General features: G+C 37.3%; 1 protein-coding gene across 4 annotated transcripts in view; it reads left to right on the forward strand.

Moving 5' to 3' along the window:
• LOC145666337 (bumetanide-sensitive sodium-(potassium)-chloride cotransporter-like) overlaps nt 1-20,034 on the forward strand; it is a 373,540-nt gene that overhangs the window by 244,845 nt on the left and 108,661 nt on the right. For all 4 annotated transcript variants that reach the window (XM_081733455.1, XM_081733454.1, XM_081733456.1 and 1 more), the window contains exon 2: nt 19,860-19,934. In XM_081733455.1, the coding sequence (XP_081589581.1) occupies nt 19,860-19,934 (75 nt within the window). The remainder of the gene's footprint in view (nt 1-19,859; nt 19,935-20,034) is intronic.

The following is a 20,034-nucleotide window of genomic DNA, read 5'->3' on the forward strand; positions in this document are numbered from 1 at the left end:
TTTGTTGACTTTGCCCGTAACTCAGGTAACATGTGAAAGAAATTTTTCAAAACTGAAATAAACTGAAATACATTAAAAATAGGCTAACGAGTACCATGTCTCAGGAACATTTGAAAACATTTATGTTGATATCTATTGACAAAGATTTATTTAAAAATATTTCGAATGTAAAAGTGATAGTTATAGTAGCATAAAAAACTAGTACACTAAAATATCTGCTAATTTTCTAATATAGTATACGTTCTCGTTGAACTTCATATAATATTTTGAACAGTTCAGAATAATATACTGATGAAAGAATATCAGGTTTTAATTGTCAATTGTTAATACTATTGACTTACTGTAGAAAGAAAACTGTGCAACTTGATTTGTGACATTGAGATGCTGGTGGCCCTTGCGGGAGAAAGCGCCCGCGTCCCTCTAGTAATACCTATCCGTCCCTGGTCCAAAGCCTGGATAATGTGTGATGGAAATCAGCAAATATTCAAATATTGCATATGCAAGATTCTTGCTGGTCTTGGTGTTGCGAGAATCTTGCAGGCATGGTCTTGGTGTTGCTAGAATCTTGCAGACATTGTCTTAGTCTTAGTCTTGGTCTTGCATCGGTACTTTTCTTAGCACCAATCTGTTCAACGTTTAACCTTATTTTGGCCGATATATATATATGCTGTCCTATCAAGTGGTACGTTTTGTCTCTTGTCATTATTTAAAGTGTTTTTAGAAAACCCTTCACAAGCATCCCTCAGGGTAAGTGGTACATTTTGTCGGTGGTACGTTTTGTCGCTAGTACGTTTTGTCGCGTATTCGTTGCATAAGGATGCAAAATACAAAATTCAACTGTTCAGTACATTTTGTTTTTGGCTTATAAACAGGGGCGGATCTAGAAGGTAAAAACCGGGGGGCCAGCCAGATCCCAGACTACGATAAGTATATCGTGAATTTACTATAAACTTTCAAAAATATATAAATAATAGCTTAAATTATTTTTGTCACTCAAAAAACTGGGGGGCTAAGCCTCCGGCCCCGATAGATCTGCCACTGTGTATAAAAAAATTTATCGTTTCCCAATCTCCAAAGTCGCACGCAATTAATCTTGTGACACTGGATGCCACTCAGGGGTACCATGTCTTCCAATCTGTGTGCGAAATGACTCACAAGAAGTTCCAGAACTGCAATCTCGTAATGGAGAGCAGCACCTTCTTGCATCTTGATGATTCTGGTGAAAGTATCCATTCTTAATTCAGCTAAAAGACTCAGAAAATGCTTTGTGTGGAGTATTGTACTGTATGGGCCAGAAACGTGGACATTACACAAAAATAATGAAAAACGACTGAAAGCTTCTGAAATGTGGGTGTGAAGAAGATTGGAGAGAATTAGTTGGGTCGAGCGTAAAACGAATGAGAGTGTCTTAGAAATAGTGGGGGAGAAAAGAACAATTTTAGATCGTAATGACAAGAGGAAGGTAAACTGGTTTGTACATTGGGTAAGAAAGAACTGTATCATGGGGGACGTGCAAAGGCTATGATGGCAGGAAAGAGAGGAAGAGGGTGAAGGAGACTACAATTAATGGGCGATATCAAAACAGGAAAATGGTACGTGAAGGTGAAGAAGTTAGCGGAAGACCGTGGATCATGGAAGCTTCTCAGTTGCGGCAATTGACGTGCCAATAATGGCAGAATACCTATGATAGTGATGATGATGAACTCAGCTACAATTAATGTGCATTGCTTTTAGATAAGTATAAGAAAATAAGTTTACATTTGGGTAAGGTAATTGTTGTTGTTTAATGAAGCTTTTCACCACTTGGGCTATATGAGATCTGAACGTATAGGGTGGAATATGAACCACCGTAATGTGTTCAGTGCTTTCTGACCGAGAATCGAATCCGGGACCACGTGCAGGCTCTAGCCAGTAAATCAACAGGGAAGACAGGTTATTTTTGGACCACTCTGTATTTTATATTCAGATGACTAGACTGAGATTATTAGTAAATGAAATGAAGAAATAAAACTTAGTTTGCGAAATTTATGTTCATTCGTATTTGACAAATTACAAAAATGGCAGGAAATCCAATGAGGCATTAGCCCTTAGCAATAACAATGCTTAACAGCAATGGATCTTTTGTTCTAGCTGTTGTGTTGATCCAGACAAACAGTCCTTAAGATGAACATAGAAGTCCCGTAGATAAAATATTGAATGGAATTATAAAACAAGTCACGTTAAAGAAATCGTAAACAGTTGAAACATCGAACTGCCATAATAATAAATAATACCAGTAAAAGTAAAAGAAAACTGAATTGACGACTCAGCATTCGTTATGCGTCAATGTGAAACTGTCAAAACATATAACAATAAGACGTAAAGCAGGAAAGCTGCGTTTGGGATGTCGTGGCCGTGGATGCATATATATAGATATATGTATGTATATATTGAATATACATTGGACATTCATGGGTCCTGGTTCTCAGAATGAGTTGAACGTACACAACAATATCCGGTTATAAGGAAAGAAAAACAGAGGATGACATCTGAAAGACAAACAATAAGATATAAAAGCGGTGCCAGAAAAATACGAGGGAAAGACAAAAAGTAAAGGGACTTGTAATTTCTTGCACTAGGGTTTGGTAACACTGTTAGTATACAGCGCTGAATTAGTGTCGTCTATGCAACGTCTGTACAGTCAGGAATCAGTACAACACACTTCCCGCACATGTCCACCACTATTCTCAATTATTTCAACTTGTTTGTTTCAGTTTTCTTTAACATGTGATGATTCAGAGCTTCGTTGCAGTGGCTATTCTTTCCCGCAGGTATTTCCCTTAGTATTTTTCAGTTGATTTTGAAATATGTGCATTAACACAGGGGGTCCAGAGGAGCTCAAAATTTGAGGAAAAAAATCAGAAAAATCCCGATTTCTTTCAAAATTCCTAATCTCAGGGACATGATAGGGAAATGTAAATGGTATCGTTTGATAGCCTATTCTATTCTGAAGAGAATGATGTACGAACCATGATCTACAATATTGATAATGCTGTAGCTTTTTGACTAAAAGTCTAATTTACCTCAAAAAAAGCCATAATTTAAAATAGAAGTGAAACCCCCTGTCTGTGATATTGAAACCATCTTTAATGATTTCTGATTACTGATGAGCAAATGCGAGACCCGGGTGGTCCTGGTCTTGCACATCCAGTCTTGGTCTTGTTCTTGCACTGGAACCCTTGGTCTTGGTCTTGCATGCAAGAGTCTTGCAAGTCTTGCTTTTAACAAATCTTATGCTTTTCATAGGTAAATTTTACTCTGGATATAAGGGATAATAAATTCTGCAATGCGCTAATAGTAACGGAAATACAATGTATTATTTCTAATTGTAATATAGTTTACCTTAGTGTAAATATGATGATAATGTACAACATAGGCGATGACCTTTCTTTCTTTCTTTTTTTTTTTTCAACGGGTTCCTACGCTTCACTACTTATAAGATAAATCACAATGTTTCGTAATATTTTCATATTTTTTTTTAACAGATCCAATACTCCACTGATTTTGAAACTGGAGTGCTGCCCTTGAGACATATGAAACAAAATCAAGACGGCACATATTACTGAAATAACATGAATTGCAAAATTATTTTTATACTCTAAAGGCGTAATTTTTTTTCTTTTCAACCACGATTAGCTAATCTTTGTATTAAACAAACTTCCAACTAAACATTGAGATTTTGTTTTACTGACCCCAATATGTACTCTATGGGGTAGAAACACGCAATAGCGATGAAAATAACTAGAGGCTTTCGAAACGTGGTAATGGAGAAGAAAGGAAAAATAGCTGGGTTGGACGGGAAACGAATGAGAAGGTGTTAGAAATAATATATAGTAGGGGAGAAAAGAAGAATTCTAGATGTAATTAAGAGGAGGAAGAGGAACTGTATTCTGAGGGACGTGCTAGAGGGTATGGTGGAAGAAAAGAGAGGGAGGGGGCGAAGGAGACTGTAATTGAAGGAAGGTATTAAAACATAAAATTGCTAGTCAACACGAAGAGACTAGCTGAAGACCACCGTACATTGAAGCTTCTCACTTGCAGCAAGTGACCTGTCAATAATGGCAGAATAGCTGATGATGATGATAGGTTTAGCAATATTGGAAGAAAAAAAATAAAATAATAATAATGATCAAACCTCTTAATATTTTAGAATAATTTGAGTGAAAACTGAAAACCACTCAACTATTTTGTGTAAACTCAATATATACACGTAGGGTGGTCCAGAAATATCAATTTTCAGATCGCGCTGGTCTCACCCCCTACGATTGGTTCTTTTATGATGTCATGTTTATGTTCATATTTTAAGACAAATTGGATAATAATATTTATTTAACTTACTTTAGACTATACTGGTTATATTGCATCTACATGTAAATATTAATTTCGCGGCACATGAATCCGAGTGCATCAAGCTTGTATATACATTGAAAACAGCATAAAACCATGCAAACAGTAGACAAGTAATGTCAGCAGAAGTAGTAATAATGGATTTGCTTAGCTTAAATATTCATTAGTCTTGCTTTGTTACTATCTGGGTTGTGCACGGTAGTCACCCTCTTGTGACAAGTACTGCTTCTGACTTTCATCTTTCGTCAATACATTATTATATTCCTAAATTAATTTGATACCACGCTCGGCAATATCATTGATCGCAAGAAGATTTGGAATCTGATCAAATGATTCCTTATAGCCTTCGTTTCGTTTCCAAGAAGTCAGTTGAAAGTTCACTGTCTGGAGAGTAACGAATTAACTCAAATCTTTGGCAATGACTGTGCCCTATCCAAATATCCAAGTTTCAGAATCCTGCGATACTTTCGCAACAATTTTTATAGAGGTAGTTAGTGAGTACTTCCAATTAAATGCGTGCAGCCAAATTCCCTCTATAAAAATTGTTGCGTGAGTACCCTAGGATTCTGAAATATATATTTTTGGATAGTGCACATATTAATTCCTAAGTGAAGTCTTGACCCGACTACGGTAGGTCCCATGATATTGGGGCTATGAACCTTGAAAGTTCATTCCCCCCCCCCCCATATTTTCGGCAGCGTATAACTCCGAAAGGAGCATTTGTGCACCCAGGTTGGTCTATGGTTTTTGTCTTATCTTGGTGTCAGAAATCACCTCCCAAACGTTGTTGTCGGTGTTTTGAAACACCTTGTACAAATACTTTTGAAATATATTAGAAATACAAAATAACCCCATCAATCTCCAGGTTATTTGAAATAACTGTACAAAATCACTCACACACTTGTGAATATGGATTATTTATTGTTGTATAGTGTTATATCGCTCAATCCTCGATGTGTCATATACCGGTACCTAAGGAGGCTAAAAGTTATATTGGTAATTATTCAACGTATAAGTACCCGCCCATGAAATCAAACTTGCGGTCACATACACAAGTTTTTGTCAATGTCATGAATATGTTATTTCGATATTAATTTTATGAGCGCACATTAAAAATTTCCAACGGATACTTGAGGCTCGGAGCCAAGGCTACCCATGTAGTCGGCACCTATGGTATACGGAATTACCGATGTTCAATACTACATTTCTCTTTAGTTTTGGAAGAACACCATTAGTATGTTTTGAAATAAAATGTAATATCTAGTTTAACGCCCTACGATTATGCACCGATACTAAGGGAGACGGTGATGAGAAATGAATAAAATGGTGGAATGAAGAAAGTAGGAGGAAACCCCCCGAGGACACGTACGCACACGGTGTTTGTCCGCCAAAAGAGCTCACATGGCATGTCGAACCACGCACCTCATGGATGAGAGGTGAACACTCTACCACTGAGCCAACGTGGCCATAACATGCTTTAGTTTACTTTTCGCTTATTCGCTTCTTATGGACACAACTATTCTTTGTATGATTTTCCCAAAATCCAATCACGGGCCGTCGTAAATGAATCAAATGATGACCAAAGTAATTCAGCAATACTAAAGGTCTTATACCTTGTATCAATTCATAGAATTATGCTCTCGGTCGTTTCGCGAACAACCGATTCAAAAAACGATATACTGTAGCTGTTTGCTACAGGGAAAAATCGATACATACGCATTGCATAAACTACTGGGAACACATTCACTCTAGCAGCAACAAAAAAACTTCAGATCCAAATTGAATGTAACTATGTTTGTGACTCTTAATCTCTTGAACAACCCGACCGATCTCGATCAAATTTTTGACGTAGATACAGTTCTGGCCTGGGAGTGTTTTTAGCTACCGTATTCACTTTGACGGTAGAACTTAACGGAGGAGGAGGAGGAGAATTATAAAAAAAATAAATAGTACTTAATAACTCTTGAACCACCCTATCTATCTCAATCATAGATGAATTTCGAACTTAGGAAATTTATTATTTCATTTTGATGGTAGAACTTAGGGGGAGGGGAGGAAGGTAAACATATGAAAATGAATAAACTCTTGAACCACCCGACAGATCTCGATCAAACTTTCAATATAAATAAGGTTCGGACTTGGGATGTTTTCATTATTTTGCTTTGAGGGCACAATGCAGTAGAGGGGAAGGGAGACATACATGTAAATAATAATAATAATAATAATAATAATAATAATAATGAATCAAATTTTCAACATACATGGCATTCGGGCCTTATCATTTAACTTTGACGATGCAACGTAAGTGAGGCGGAAGAGATGATAAAATTTTCAACCACCTGACTGATCTCGATCAAATTTTCATCAACCTAGATGAAGTTCAAATTTGAGATGTTTTTGTCATATCACTTTGACGTGTAACTTATAGGAGGGAGAGAGACATTTGAAAATGATCGAAAATGACCGATATTAGTGTCGAATCTCTAGTTTTTGGGGCTCTGAGATGAACAGTATTCTGTTTTCATTTCTGTTTTTTGGTGTCGCTGAGATGGACCATCATACTTCCGATGCCGTGTCCCGCAACATGGGGACCGGAGAGGGGTGTATATATAAAAATCACCGAAAATGACTAATATCAAAGAGCGCTTTAGCAATAGTAAAAATAGAACATATTACTATTTATCTTTAAATTAATCGGGGTGCGTCTTAGGTTCGAGGACGTCTTAAATTCAAGTAATTATCGAGAAATTCTTAATTAAAATATTATTAACGTGTTATTAAAACTACTTTGCTACCCATAAATATTTTTAATTTTGTATCATATTCAATTATTCAGACAACAATAGTGTCTTGCGCTTGCGCAGGACGTGCGGGTTTGCTAGTCTTTACTGAAGACACAAAATTCAAGTGAAATATGTAATGATTTTTCTCTTCCTTTTTACATATTATAAAAGAATCAAGTAGTACCGGTACTTGTGCAAGACTCTTGGCAAAGAGTTCTAGTCTTGGTCTTGCACCCCTTGGTCTTGGTCTTGATCGGGGTTCTTGGTCTTGCATGCAAGTCTCTTGCACAAACTGCAAGACCAAGACTCTTGCGCTCATCACTATTTCTGATTCTTCAGAGGGAAAAGGAAACAAATCTGTTAACATTTTACAGCTGTTTATCATTTCGATGTTAATAAGCTCAGCATAATTGTTTTGTTTCGTTTCAATAGCGATAATTATTTGTAACTTGTTGTTGTAACTAGATTATCACTTTTCCTTGTTTGGTTCAATGATAATCAATGAAGTCTTACGAACATCTTTTGTCTTCTTCAATTAGCATGCTATTCAAATAAGTTACCCGTAGTTGATTTTCTAATTTTTAGCATTCACAAGTTTTTGTTTGCTTTATAACTTATATATTGCAAGTTCGTACTTTAGTATTGATTTAACGGTAAACTTGATCATGAAAGTGAAGATGATTAAAAGTGAACTTTTTTTTTTCGCGATTTCGAATCCCGTAGAGGAATTTAAGGTGACGAGAGAGTAACCGTTCGTAGATGCTTATGTACATTCATGTTCAAAATTATTGTCGCATGTCTATAAATATGTTGTTGTAGGAATATAATTTGATAAAGAATTCGCCCGGTATTTCTTATAATGTTAGTATGTGTATAATCGGCAAAGACATGTATGTGGAAAATTTCATGTCAAAAGAGCAGTAAATAAGGACAATAAAACGAAAATAAAACTTTCTTGTTCATTTAGCAACATTTTGTTTTACTCATTCTAATTTTCGTATTTATAATTCTTTTCCTATGAAATTTACCACAAATATACATTTCCCGATTATACATATAGTATCAGTATTAAAAGTACCCTGCAAAATCATTATCAAATTATATTCTTACAAGAAGACAGTTATAGATATGCGAAAATCATTTTGGACATGAGTGTATGTTATGATCCCCAATACTTGTACACAATTTCACGCCAAACATGAGAGAGGGACAAGCGTAAAAATGGAAGATTTTGAATTTTATACTTCCTTTTGCGGTGGTAACAGGCTGAGAAGTTGAAAAATGAAATGAAATCTTTGAGTTTTACGTCCCACGGCTATGCCGGTTAGGCTAAAGGAGACGGTGATGATGAGTAATGAATGAAATTGTGGAATGAAGAAAGTGGCAGGAAACGGGAGAACCCCGAGAAAACCCGCGCACATGGTGTTTGTCCACCACAAGGTTCACTTGGCGGGGGCTGGGATCAAACCCGGGACCCCAAGCACCAGAGGTGAACGCTCTACCACTGAGCCACCGCTGCCCCCCACATTAGGTCAAGTTTTCGGGACTACTGTAGTAGATGATTTTAAGGATTTCAGGATAAGTCAGGTGCAAACTTGTTTTACAATATAATGTATACTATGCTTAGAAACTATCAGTAGTTTAACCAATAAACTATCGAATTGTTGTATTTTTTATGTTTATGGCTTGGATTGGAGTTTGTTCTTTTAGACCAAGGCTATTTCCAAACCATATGAGCTCTCACCGGGAATCAAACGTGCATTTCCCGTGACAGAGGCACACATTCTAACCATATAGCCATAATGGAGCTCTGTGTTGTATTTTTGAATTTTACATTCGACAGTTATGCTGCCCTTTAGCCTAAAAAAAAGTGAATGATGGCAATTAAAAATAAATGATGAAATCATTCATGTCATAAGCAAGATTCGAACCCGCGATCTTATGCTCTTGTGCGAAGTAGGTTTATTAGATTTTTTTTTTTAATATATTATTTGATTTGATTTTCAGTTTAGTGTCCCTCTCACAGCGATGCTATATGAGACTTAGACCTACAGCTTAACATAAAATGCGAACCACATGATCTGCCGCTGGATATGGAACCCGAGTCTCGGACACCAAATCCGCGTACGCTAACCGGTTTATTGGATTGATTTCAGTTTAATAGGAATAGATCGCAGGATAGCATATGCAAACAGGAAATATCATTCTGGTTGAATATTGACGGGGGTGACTGTCCTTTTTCAGCACGAGGCTATATGAAACGCCTTATTGTTTAGTTAAGGGTTGTTTATTTGTTTAACCGTAACGTCCCACGTTATCCTCCGAAGCTGAGTGAAATATGGTGATGATGATGATGATGATGATGAATGAAATAATGGAATGAAGAAAGTGGAGCGAAACAAGAAACCCCATGCACATCGGTGTTTGTCCAGTACAAAGATAACTTGATACTGTTTAATATTCCCAGTGATGGGGTTATGGCTTTAACCCTCTGTCGCAAAGGTGGGGTGTATGTACCATACCCCAGTCGAATTATTTACAGTTGTAACTACTAGATGACTACGGGTAAGATAAAAGAAAAGCAAAAAAATCAATAATGTAATAGTAAAATGATATATTAGTAATATTATATCCCAACTCATTAAAAAAATATGCTAAAAATATACCCAAACCTATTTCAGTTGATGAAGTGCAACACACCGCACGTTTGGAGTAGCGGTACGCGACTCTACCTTTATAACGGAGTTAATATGGGCCAGGATTGATCTCCATCCATTCTGGATCATTGGCAATTTTTTGCTTCAGATCAATTGTAATATCACAGGCTTAGATGACATTACTAAACAGCCATTCTAACACTAAATAAGTAAATGGGTATTTTGTTTTGTCCAGTGGTGGATCTACAAGATAAAACTGAGGGGGAGGGTAGCCAGAACTCAGACTGTCATAGGAATATCATGAGCTTACTATAAACGTAGAAAAATATACTAGCTTAAAATATTTTTATTACTTGTGGCTCACTCGTAGAGCGTTCACCTATGGTGCGTGGAGCCCCTGGTTCGATCCCAACTCGCGCCAAGTGAAATTTGTGGTGGATAAACATTGTGTGCGTAGGTTTCCTCGGGGTTCTTCCGTTTCCTCCCAATTTGTTCATCCCATCATTTCATTTATTTCTCATCCTTACCGTCTCTTTTACCCTTCACGGCATAATGTGGGACGTAAAACTTAATTTATTGTATTTTATTTTTGTCACTCGAAAAACTTGAGGCCTATGCCACCTTCCCCCGGACTACATCCGCCACTCATTTCTGCTTAGTTATTGTTTATATATATATATATATATATATATATATATATATATATATATATATATATATTCTGAATAATCGAGTAGAATAAGATCAGGGATAGTGGAACTCAATGAGATTCTTCATGGGTTATTTATCCGCATTCTCAAAATTCGACAGTGCACTGAAATTATATCTCACAGTTGTATCTACTTAAGTATGACACAAGCCCTAGTGAGTTCTCCAGTTTTTTGCACGCCGTTGTCCATAAACTATATTTTTCACTTTTCCTAGCATTTGCAAATAAAAAATTGGAGCTGATGTAATGTATAATACAGTGTAGTAACTAATAAATAGCGAGAAACATTTTGTGAGAACTTCACCATAGAACAGTTCGTTTTCTAGGCTGTGCACAAAAGCTGCGTACATTCACTTTTGCTTGTGCAGGAAGGATCTTTTAAAATTACAGAAACCTCTATATAAAGCATTTCCTGTTCTCAGTCACGCGAAGTTGAACAGGAAAAATGTTATGTTTTACACACGAGTGACATTCAAACCTATTTGGAGATCATCATAATCCGATTTGTTTGCAATGGCAAATACTAGAAGTTTCAACAGTTTTATGAAATATTATATAAGCCTAGTTTTATTTTTCTGCATATATTCGCTTCTTCAAATTCGAGATGGAGGAGCCGCGGTAGCTCAATGGTAGAGCGTTCGCCTCTGATGCATAGGGTCTCTGATTCGATCCCAGCTCGAGCCAAGTGGACAGACACCGTGTGCGTAGGTTTTCTCAAGGTTCTTCCGTTTCCTTCCACTTTATTCATTCCACGATTGCATCCATTTCTCATCGTCACCGTCTCCTTTAGTCTAACCGGCATAAACGTGGGACGTAAAACTTAAAGATTTCATTTTCATTTCAAATTCGAGATGGATAGATTTCTTCTGCGTCTTCGGTGCTAAACACCCGGGTTTGATTCTCGGTAGAAACTCATTTGATTTACGAAAACGAGATCCGAGTCGAAATCAGAACTACCCTTTTAAAATTGAGACGAAAAATTTCACCAGTCTCATGGACGATATTAGTTCACGTTTATCCAAGTCTTAGATCTCATATACTGTTGTATAGGAGCTAGGGATGGCCACAAAGTTCCGGTTCCACGAGGAACCGGTTCTCGGAGATCAGTTTTTCAGAACCGGTTCCTGACCTGGATCCGAAAACCCGGTTCCAGAACCGGATCTTAGGAACCGGTTCCAGACCTGAATCCGAAAGCCCCTAAAGACCCGTAAAGGAGCCACAAAGTTCACCTTCAAAACACTGCAAAAAGCATCATGCGCTTGTGCCCTCCTCGCCCAGACCCGCTTATGCCCCAGAAAAAAATTTGCTCCATCAGTGGGGGTTTAGCCGAATGAGACAAGTGGCCGCCGCCTGGGCGTCTGCCTGTCGCTTCCACCATTTCATCTAGCTCACTGTTCACAGCCTGCCAGGAACCGGTTTTTGTCATATCTAATAGGGGCATAGTGGTTCAGTGGTAGAGCGCTTACCTCTGGTACAGGGGTCCCTGGTTCAATCTCCAGCCAAGAAAGTTTGTAATGAATAACATTGTATCCGTTGGTTTTCTCGGGGTATTCCCATTTTCCCATTCCACTAATTATTCCATCATCATTCACTTGCTTTAATCGTCGTCTCCCTTATCCTTACAAACATAATCGTGGGACGTTAAACTGAAAGATTTCATTTCAAATACTGTTTTAGAGTTTGATGATCCATAGTATCAAAAATTGTAAATTAATAAAGTGATTGCTCGAACAGGATGAATGATTTATCAACGTTTAAAGATAAGCAAGTCGTTAGAAAATACTCTACAGTAATAAATATTTAAATGTTCTTATATCACACATTCGTAAACTTCCCATGACGCGGAAGGATTGTTGATAAAGCTTCAAGAGTACTTAATTTTACGAAACGAGATCACACGAGGAAAGCTTTTCAGAAATCGAGACGAGACGTAAAACAATTCTTCGCAAATGGAGACGAGACAAGACTTCTAAAGAATTTACCAGACGAGAAGACTTTGTTTTTCGTCTCGTGTACAACACTGCTCTGGTGCATCCCCTTCCAATTGACTCATATGTGACGGTAAGGACATGATTTTACGCCTGGAACAACAGCAACGGAACAGTTAAGGTCAAGAAGTCGAGAGAAGAGAAGGCTATAGAAAAGTGTGAGCAGTGTACAAATAGTTATGGGTTGATGTATGATGTACCCGCCAAACTATCGGCTCCGCTATAGGTGGTCTTGTCTGTTACTCGATCTCCTTCCTATGTCTGTCTGTCTCCTTTACTGACGGTAACGTTACAGAGCATGAACTTAGAAATGGCTGCTGCTCCGTATTTGTAATTTCTTTAAAGAAGTGATATTTTTACTCAGTTCTATGTTATGCTAATTTTCTAATTATAAATTAAAAATAAACAAGTTGAGTACAGGAATGTGTTGCATAACGGATTTTTATTACTACATTGATTTACGACTTTGCAATAGGCATGTTAATTGATTCTTTTTTAAATAACTAAATAGAAGCAGTAAATAGCATGTATACATGTATAGATGGAAACAGTACATAAGTCGAGTCGACTGTTGGCTCGTGATATGAAAATGTTAACTAAAATTGAGGAATGAAACACGGTAGTGAAAGAGGTCCATGGTTCGTTAGCTGTTTCCGTTCAGAAGCGAGGCTGTATCAGACATGGACTTACAGCTCAACGTGAAATCCGAGCCATATGAGCTTCCACCGGGAATCGAACCCGGATCTCCCGCGCTAAAGACGCGTGCGCTAACCATCTAGCTACGAGAAAGCTTCCGTCGTTCGATCCTAGGCATGTGAATGTGTGGTGGACAAGATTACGTCCGTGAGTTTGGTCCAAGTTCTCCCATTTCCTCTGACATTCTTATTCCACTAAACTCCTCGTTCACTATCATTAATTATCCATCTCCTTGCGCACGTACCTCAATACAAGAAAGAAGTTTGTCTGCGACTTTGGTCAGAAGTTTGTCTGCGATGTTGGTCAGGTACTAAGATTGGTGCAATTTGAGTAACCTTCCTACGACCGTTAGCATTTTTGTTGTGTTGAGATCCTAAAATGGGAAGTTTGTTGATTATTTTATTCAATGTAGGCATCTTACGACCAATTTCACTAATTCAATGAAAAAGATGAAATCTTTTAAGTTTTACGTCCCACAGTTATGCCGTGTAGGCAAAAGAAGACGGTGATGATGAGAAATGAATGCAATGGTGGACAGGAACCCCATGCACCAGAGATGAACGCTTTACCACTGAGCCACCGTACCCCGCTAATTTCATTAATTATCCCAAATTAGCCCTGTCTCCGTAATTAGGTGTTTCTGACCAAAGTCACAAATAAACGTTTTTCTTGTATTGACGTCCTGAACACGTATGCAAAATTTGTCAGTTTATTTCTAGAACATACTGTATATTTAAACTGATTTTTCTTATTTACTTTATAGAAATAAATATTTAAAACAAAAATTAAACTTGTTTATCTTAATTTTTTTTAATGATTAAAAGTTTTGCGTAGTTCGGATGTTTCCGACAAGCAATTGTTCGCGTTATGCAAGGTAAAACTGCATTGTGAAAATGACTATATATATATATATATATATATATATATATATATATACAAAAGCATGAATCGAATTTAATAATTTTAGAAATGTTACGTATAATGGTATCTGACACCAGGGCCGTAAATAAAAGCCCCGCAGACCCCTCATTGCAGGGGAGCCTCAAGCCATCTGTGGCGCTCAAAACGTGAAGTGGGACGTAGAGAAGGGACCCCGCTCCACGCTGTCTCCGGGAGGGCCCCGAAGGCTTTAGTTACGCCACTGTCTGACACAATGGCATGTAAATTGCTGCTTATAATCATAGAATATAGGAATGTGTGTTATCCATTAGTTTGAAAAACTACTACTATTTATACGTTATCACCACGTTTGTTTGAAGTTACTACATATTAATTAATTAAGATGATGTAATTACGAGGAGATAAATTTATTGTGGCTAGATTCTGAATGTAGTCTGTCATATCGTGGTGAATGTTAATATAATTTCCAGTCAACTCTTTGTGTCTCGTAGCAGTTAATCTCCTTTGTAATTAAATGTTTCCACAATTTGACCAATTAAAATTTAATTATGTGTTAATTAATTTCTTGATTCTTTGGATTAAATATGCTAAACACAATCTGTTTGTACACACGGAAAAGAAAGTATTTGACACTGAGAAATTTTCTTTTGCCAGTAACTCGGGAACAAATTAATTAATTTGGCTCTTTTTGTTGTTATCCTTAGCACAGATTTGATATCTTGCCAAAATCGGTACTCTAATAGCTTAATTTATTGTTGAGTTATTAGGAAAAGAAATTTTATCACCTGAAAAATACTTTCTTTCGTGGCTATACGTGTCTGCATTAAATATTTCTGGCATAAATGTAACCAAGAAAGTTCTGCCGCATTTTGTGGAGGTCTGTGTTCAATTGACCCGTGATATAAATTTCCAAATTAATATAACGTACAGTTTGTGTGTTTAAATGTATTTGCGAATGTTGGATCTAGACTTATAATCAAGACATAGTAGGATGATCCTGACAAATATCGGGAACTCAAACCTTTGGAAGAAAGGTGTGATAAAATTTTTCTTTTAATTTTTTATAACCTCTAGAAATCAAACTAAACAAAATTAGATTGAGTATGTAGATTTATAAAGGTCCCCAAGAAAGTTCTGTCGCTTTTGTGAAGGTCTGTGTTCAATAGATCCTTACACTGTGAGTTGAATGCAAATGGAGATAAGGCGAAGGTCAGTTGTTGGTGTGGGTATTTCCAACATACTACCTGGTTGTGGCATTTCAGTTATACCGTCAACTTGCGTAAGGACAGAGTGAACATGAGACCTCCACAGAGCATCATAAGGTTGTCTATGCTGTACGAGTTCAAACTGGGTCAAACGCCGCTGCAGTGGGGTGGAATATATGCCAGTCCTTTGGTTAGGGTGTCGTGACTACGCGAACAGTGCAGCGGTGGTTTAGTAAGTTCAAGAACGGTGACGAAATACTTGAAGACGCACCACGTGTTGGAAGACTAACCATGTGCAAAATGAAGATCTTCAGTCAGCAATTGAGTCGAACAGTGATCAGACATGTGACGAACTGAGATTACAATTCAGTGTGAGTGGAGAAACCATTCGGCAGCATCTCGATCAAATTAGGAATCACTTCAAGTTGGATCGATGAATTCCACATGATTTGACTCCGGGCCAGAAGGTAACGCGAGCAGATACCTGTGTTTCTTTGCTGTCTCGTCTGAGCAAGAAGCCATTTCTGCACAGGTTGTTGACATGTGATAAGAAGTGGGTGTTGTACGAAGCTCCACGGCACCATCATCATTGGTTAGCATTCCATGAACCGGTTCCAAAACAGCCGAAATCAACACTGCATCAGAAGAAGGTCCTCCTATGTGCTTGGTGGACTGCTCCCGATATCATGCATCGGGAACTGCTACCAGCTGGTTAAAGCATCGATAAAACTGTGTACTGTCAGCAGTTGAGCCGTGTTCAAGAAAAACTCAAAACTCTGGAGCAAGCACTTCTGAATCGCAAATAGGTCCTCCTGTTACAGAACAACGCTAAGCCCCACGTGGCTAGGATAACCCGGGACACCACTCTACGAAACACCATTGCATCCGTCATGCTCCCTGGACATTGCGCTGTCCGATTATCACTGTTCCCATTCCTTGGATAATGACCTTAGAGGACGTCAATTCAAATCCCTAGTAGATGTACGAAATGCACTTGATAACTTCTTCGCTTCATGGCCCACCAAGTTTTACCGCGATGGAATCCGTGGCCTTTGAGAACGTTAACAGAAGGTCGTTGATGCTGATGGGGACTATTTTTGATCTTCCAAGTACGTCTTAGGTGACATATCGATGTTCAAAAGTGGTGCGTGAAAAAGCGACAGAATTTTCGTGGTTACCTTTATACTAAGCTCATTGTGCTATCATTGATTTATTACACAAATACTTACGTAAAAAAAAAAAGCAGACGATTCTGGTATTGACATTTATAGATATACATGTATACATGAGAGCATAAAGATTCGCCCTTCTTCCTGTCCTTATTCGGGACAGACTATGACACGACAGATGTCAAGGCAAAACCTCACTTCGTTGCTCAATGGTAAAGCGCTTACCTCTACTGTGAGGACTCCGTTTTTGATTCCTCGTAGTGCGAAATATCGTGCCCATGGATTTTATGAGCGATTTGTTTATACGTAACAGATACACTTTTTAATTCATAAAATGAAGCATTTTTGCCCGAATCAAAAGTAGAAGACCATTAACATGTAGCAGATAGGCTTATTTCTGTTGATTAGACTGAAAATCGTGGCATTTAATGTGTCGTGATTTTGAGGAGAAATTATTGATTTTCGAGACACATAGTATGCTCCACGTGGAGATTCGCTTGTGTTGGACCTTCCTGTACTCTGTTGGACTTTCCGTAAACAATAATTTACATATAATTTACATACTGAAAGTGATTCTAGTGAAGTCGAGGAGGCTAACGAAAGTAATTCGAGGAATTGAAGTCATCTTGTGACACCTTTGCAAGTAGTTGCTATGTTATGAATTGAGTTGTCTATTAAGTCTCTTGTAAGTAATTGGATATTGCACACTTCTTTTGTTCGTGCGGCAGTTTCTGCATTGCGAAAGAGTTCAAGTTGCAGAGAATACAAGTGGGGAGGAGGTTGTGTTTGCATACACAACCCCCAAGGCGAGAGAATTGTAAGCAACACCTTTTCCAAAGAAGCAAAACAAAAAGGCAATGTTGTTAGAGTAGGAGCTAGAAGAAGGAACTGTCACTATTTGGTAACAGTTCATCAAACACTCCATTCTACGGCCAGAACCGTGTCATTGAACTGGGTGTCCGATGAATGACTCTGGACAAATGTTTGTATTGGTTGAAGCTGCAGGAATTAAGGTTCTTACCTACCTGTTCAAGGCCTTTTTGAATTTTTAGTGAATATATATTTACAATAAAAATACCGAAAATTTAGACAGTAGGACAGGTTATATATACCTTCAAAATAACATTAGGAAGCTGCAGTGTCACATCTAGACGACGTAAAGGAGTTTGGTTTGTATGATGTGATATTTTCTGAATTAATATTAAAACCGGAAGCGGAAGTAGGTTTATAACACTATTGGTTTTAGAAGGAAGTTTAAAGGTAGAGATTAAATATATTCTAGGGACGCTTAATTCACTAGAGGAAACCGCTTTTCGCTATCTATTATCGTTTTTGTTCTATTGTGATTAACGTTAAAACAGAAAATTGTTTGTATCTACCACTTCCGGTTTGAATATTGCCTGCAACTTTTTTCTTTCTGTCCTCAACCATAGGTTGGTTGGCAACATGGAAATATTAAAACCTTTCTTTCCCTTGGAAGAGCTGTTTTATATTTTGATGAGGCCTCCTCTTCGTAACTGCATTTAGATATTTTATCCTTGGTCTTCCTCTTTCTGGTTTCCTTCTGCCTTTCCCTCTATCAACGCGGTGATCCAATCGGAGTGCCGAATAAGATGGCCAAGCATGCTGTTTCGTCTTTTTCCTATTATCTTCATGATCTGTTGTCCTCCGTTAGCTTCCTTTAGTACGTTTTCATTCCTTTTCCTTTCGCTCCATGATATGCGCAGCATTCTGCGCCAACACCACATTTCAAATACTTCCAGCTTGGATATTTCAGCTTTTCTCAATGTCCACGTCTCTGATCCGTAAAGCGCCACGCTCCATACCAGAATCTTAATAAATCGTTTTCGAATGTCCAACCACGCATTATTTTTTTATGTTAGCAGTCATCTTTTCCTATTGAATGTTTGTTTAACCTGGGCTATTCTTGAACTATCACCTGCATCAAGGAGTTCTATTTCTAAGTTTCGACCTCTACATTCTGACCAAATTTGGTGGTGATCCGTCAAACAGTTCTTGAGGTTTCTGTCTTCTGAACGAACGGACAGTCTAAATATACTTAATAGGAAAGAAGTCTTAGTTTGGTAAACTAAAATCCTTGTTAAAAAAAAAAAAAAAAAAAAATTGATACAATATGCCGTAAACCTTCTGATCATCTCCACTGCTTGAAATTGGTGAAAGATGTCTACGATAAATTTCTTTAGAAGTCTCCAGAAGTGGGGGTGCCTGGTTCGATTCCCGGCTAAGTAGTTTGGTAATGGATAACAGCGTGTCCGTGAGTTTTCTCTCCCACTTTTTCCTTCCACCAATTCTTCCATCACCTTAATTATCGTCTCTCTCAGCCTAAAGGACATTAGACTGAAAGATTTCATTTCATTTAGAAGTCTTCAGTTTATATGAAACACGACAGGTAATTTGTTTAAAACTTGCTTCATTTCTATTGCTTTGTATTAAAATAAGTCTCAAAGAAAAGGGTGAATTCACTCCATCTTTAAAAAGTATGTTGAACGGAAACTTTTGATAATAATAATAAAAATAAATCAACGAAACCTGGCGGATACTTTCTTTTGAGGCTTTCCAATAGAGTCTATTTCTTCTGCTTGGTAACAGGGTGTCTATCGGTCACGAAGGTCATGAAAAAGTCACGAAATCAGAAAACGGTCATGAAAGTCAAGAAATTCAGCTTTTGGGTTACGATTTAAAAAAAAAATGTACAAATATAAGTATAGGCTGGAAAATTTTGTTCTATGAAACGTCAAAATCCATTACCAAAAATAAAAATGTCTACGGTCGGCTTTAGACGCTACCAAATCGCAAGCAAAGCACGCTTCTATCGCATGCATGAAAATTCAGCCCAATTCCCACCGAAATTCAGTCTTGAGAATGTTACTAAATTTTATAGTTTGGGAAAGAAAAAGTCACAAAATTTCATTTTCAAATTTTAGTAGACACCCTGTAGTATCATTTACAGGTAACGGGAGGAATTCACCCCAACCTTCAAACATACACCTTTTTTTTTTTTTTTTTTTTTTTTTGCTTGTGGTTTAAGAATTATTTTTATTAATTGAAATCGGAGTTTGTAAATTTCCAACTTAAAAAAAAAAAAAATGTTACACTACAGTATCTCTAGTTATAAGCTAGGGACAAGCGCTGAGTCGTGGCAGGAATTTATAATGACGCTACTAGTAAAAGAAATAAAAGCAAAGAAATATGGAAAACAAAATGATATACGTAGATCCAAGTGAACAAAGTAGTTCTCTTAACTGTGTTGAGTAAAATGGCGTGAGAATTGATTTAGTAGGCTTATTTGTTTTTAATGTATGTATTGTAGTATAATTAGTAATTTGTGTTTTTATTTCATTTCAGGCAGAAAGAAAAATTGATGAAGAACCTGTAAAGAAAGGAAAGATAATTAGGTTCGGATGGCTAGAAGGAGTATTTGTAAGTATTTTTATGTATTTTTAAAATATTGTTAGTTTAATATAAAATGTATTTTATAAGTTCTAATTAGTAATTTAGTCTGTTCATGTTATTTCTGGAT

Source organism: Thermobia domestica, chromosome 12 (assembly GCF_964235325.1).
Source record: "Thermobia domestica chromosome 12, izTheDome1.hap1.1, whole genome shotgun sequence".
Taxonomy (NCBI): domain Eukaryota; kingdom Metazoa; phylum Arthropoda; class Insecta; order Zygentoma; family Lepismatidae; genus Thermobia; species Thermobia domestica.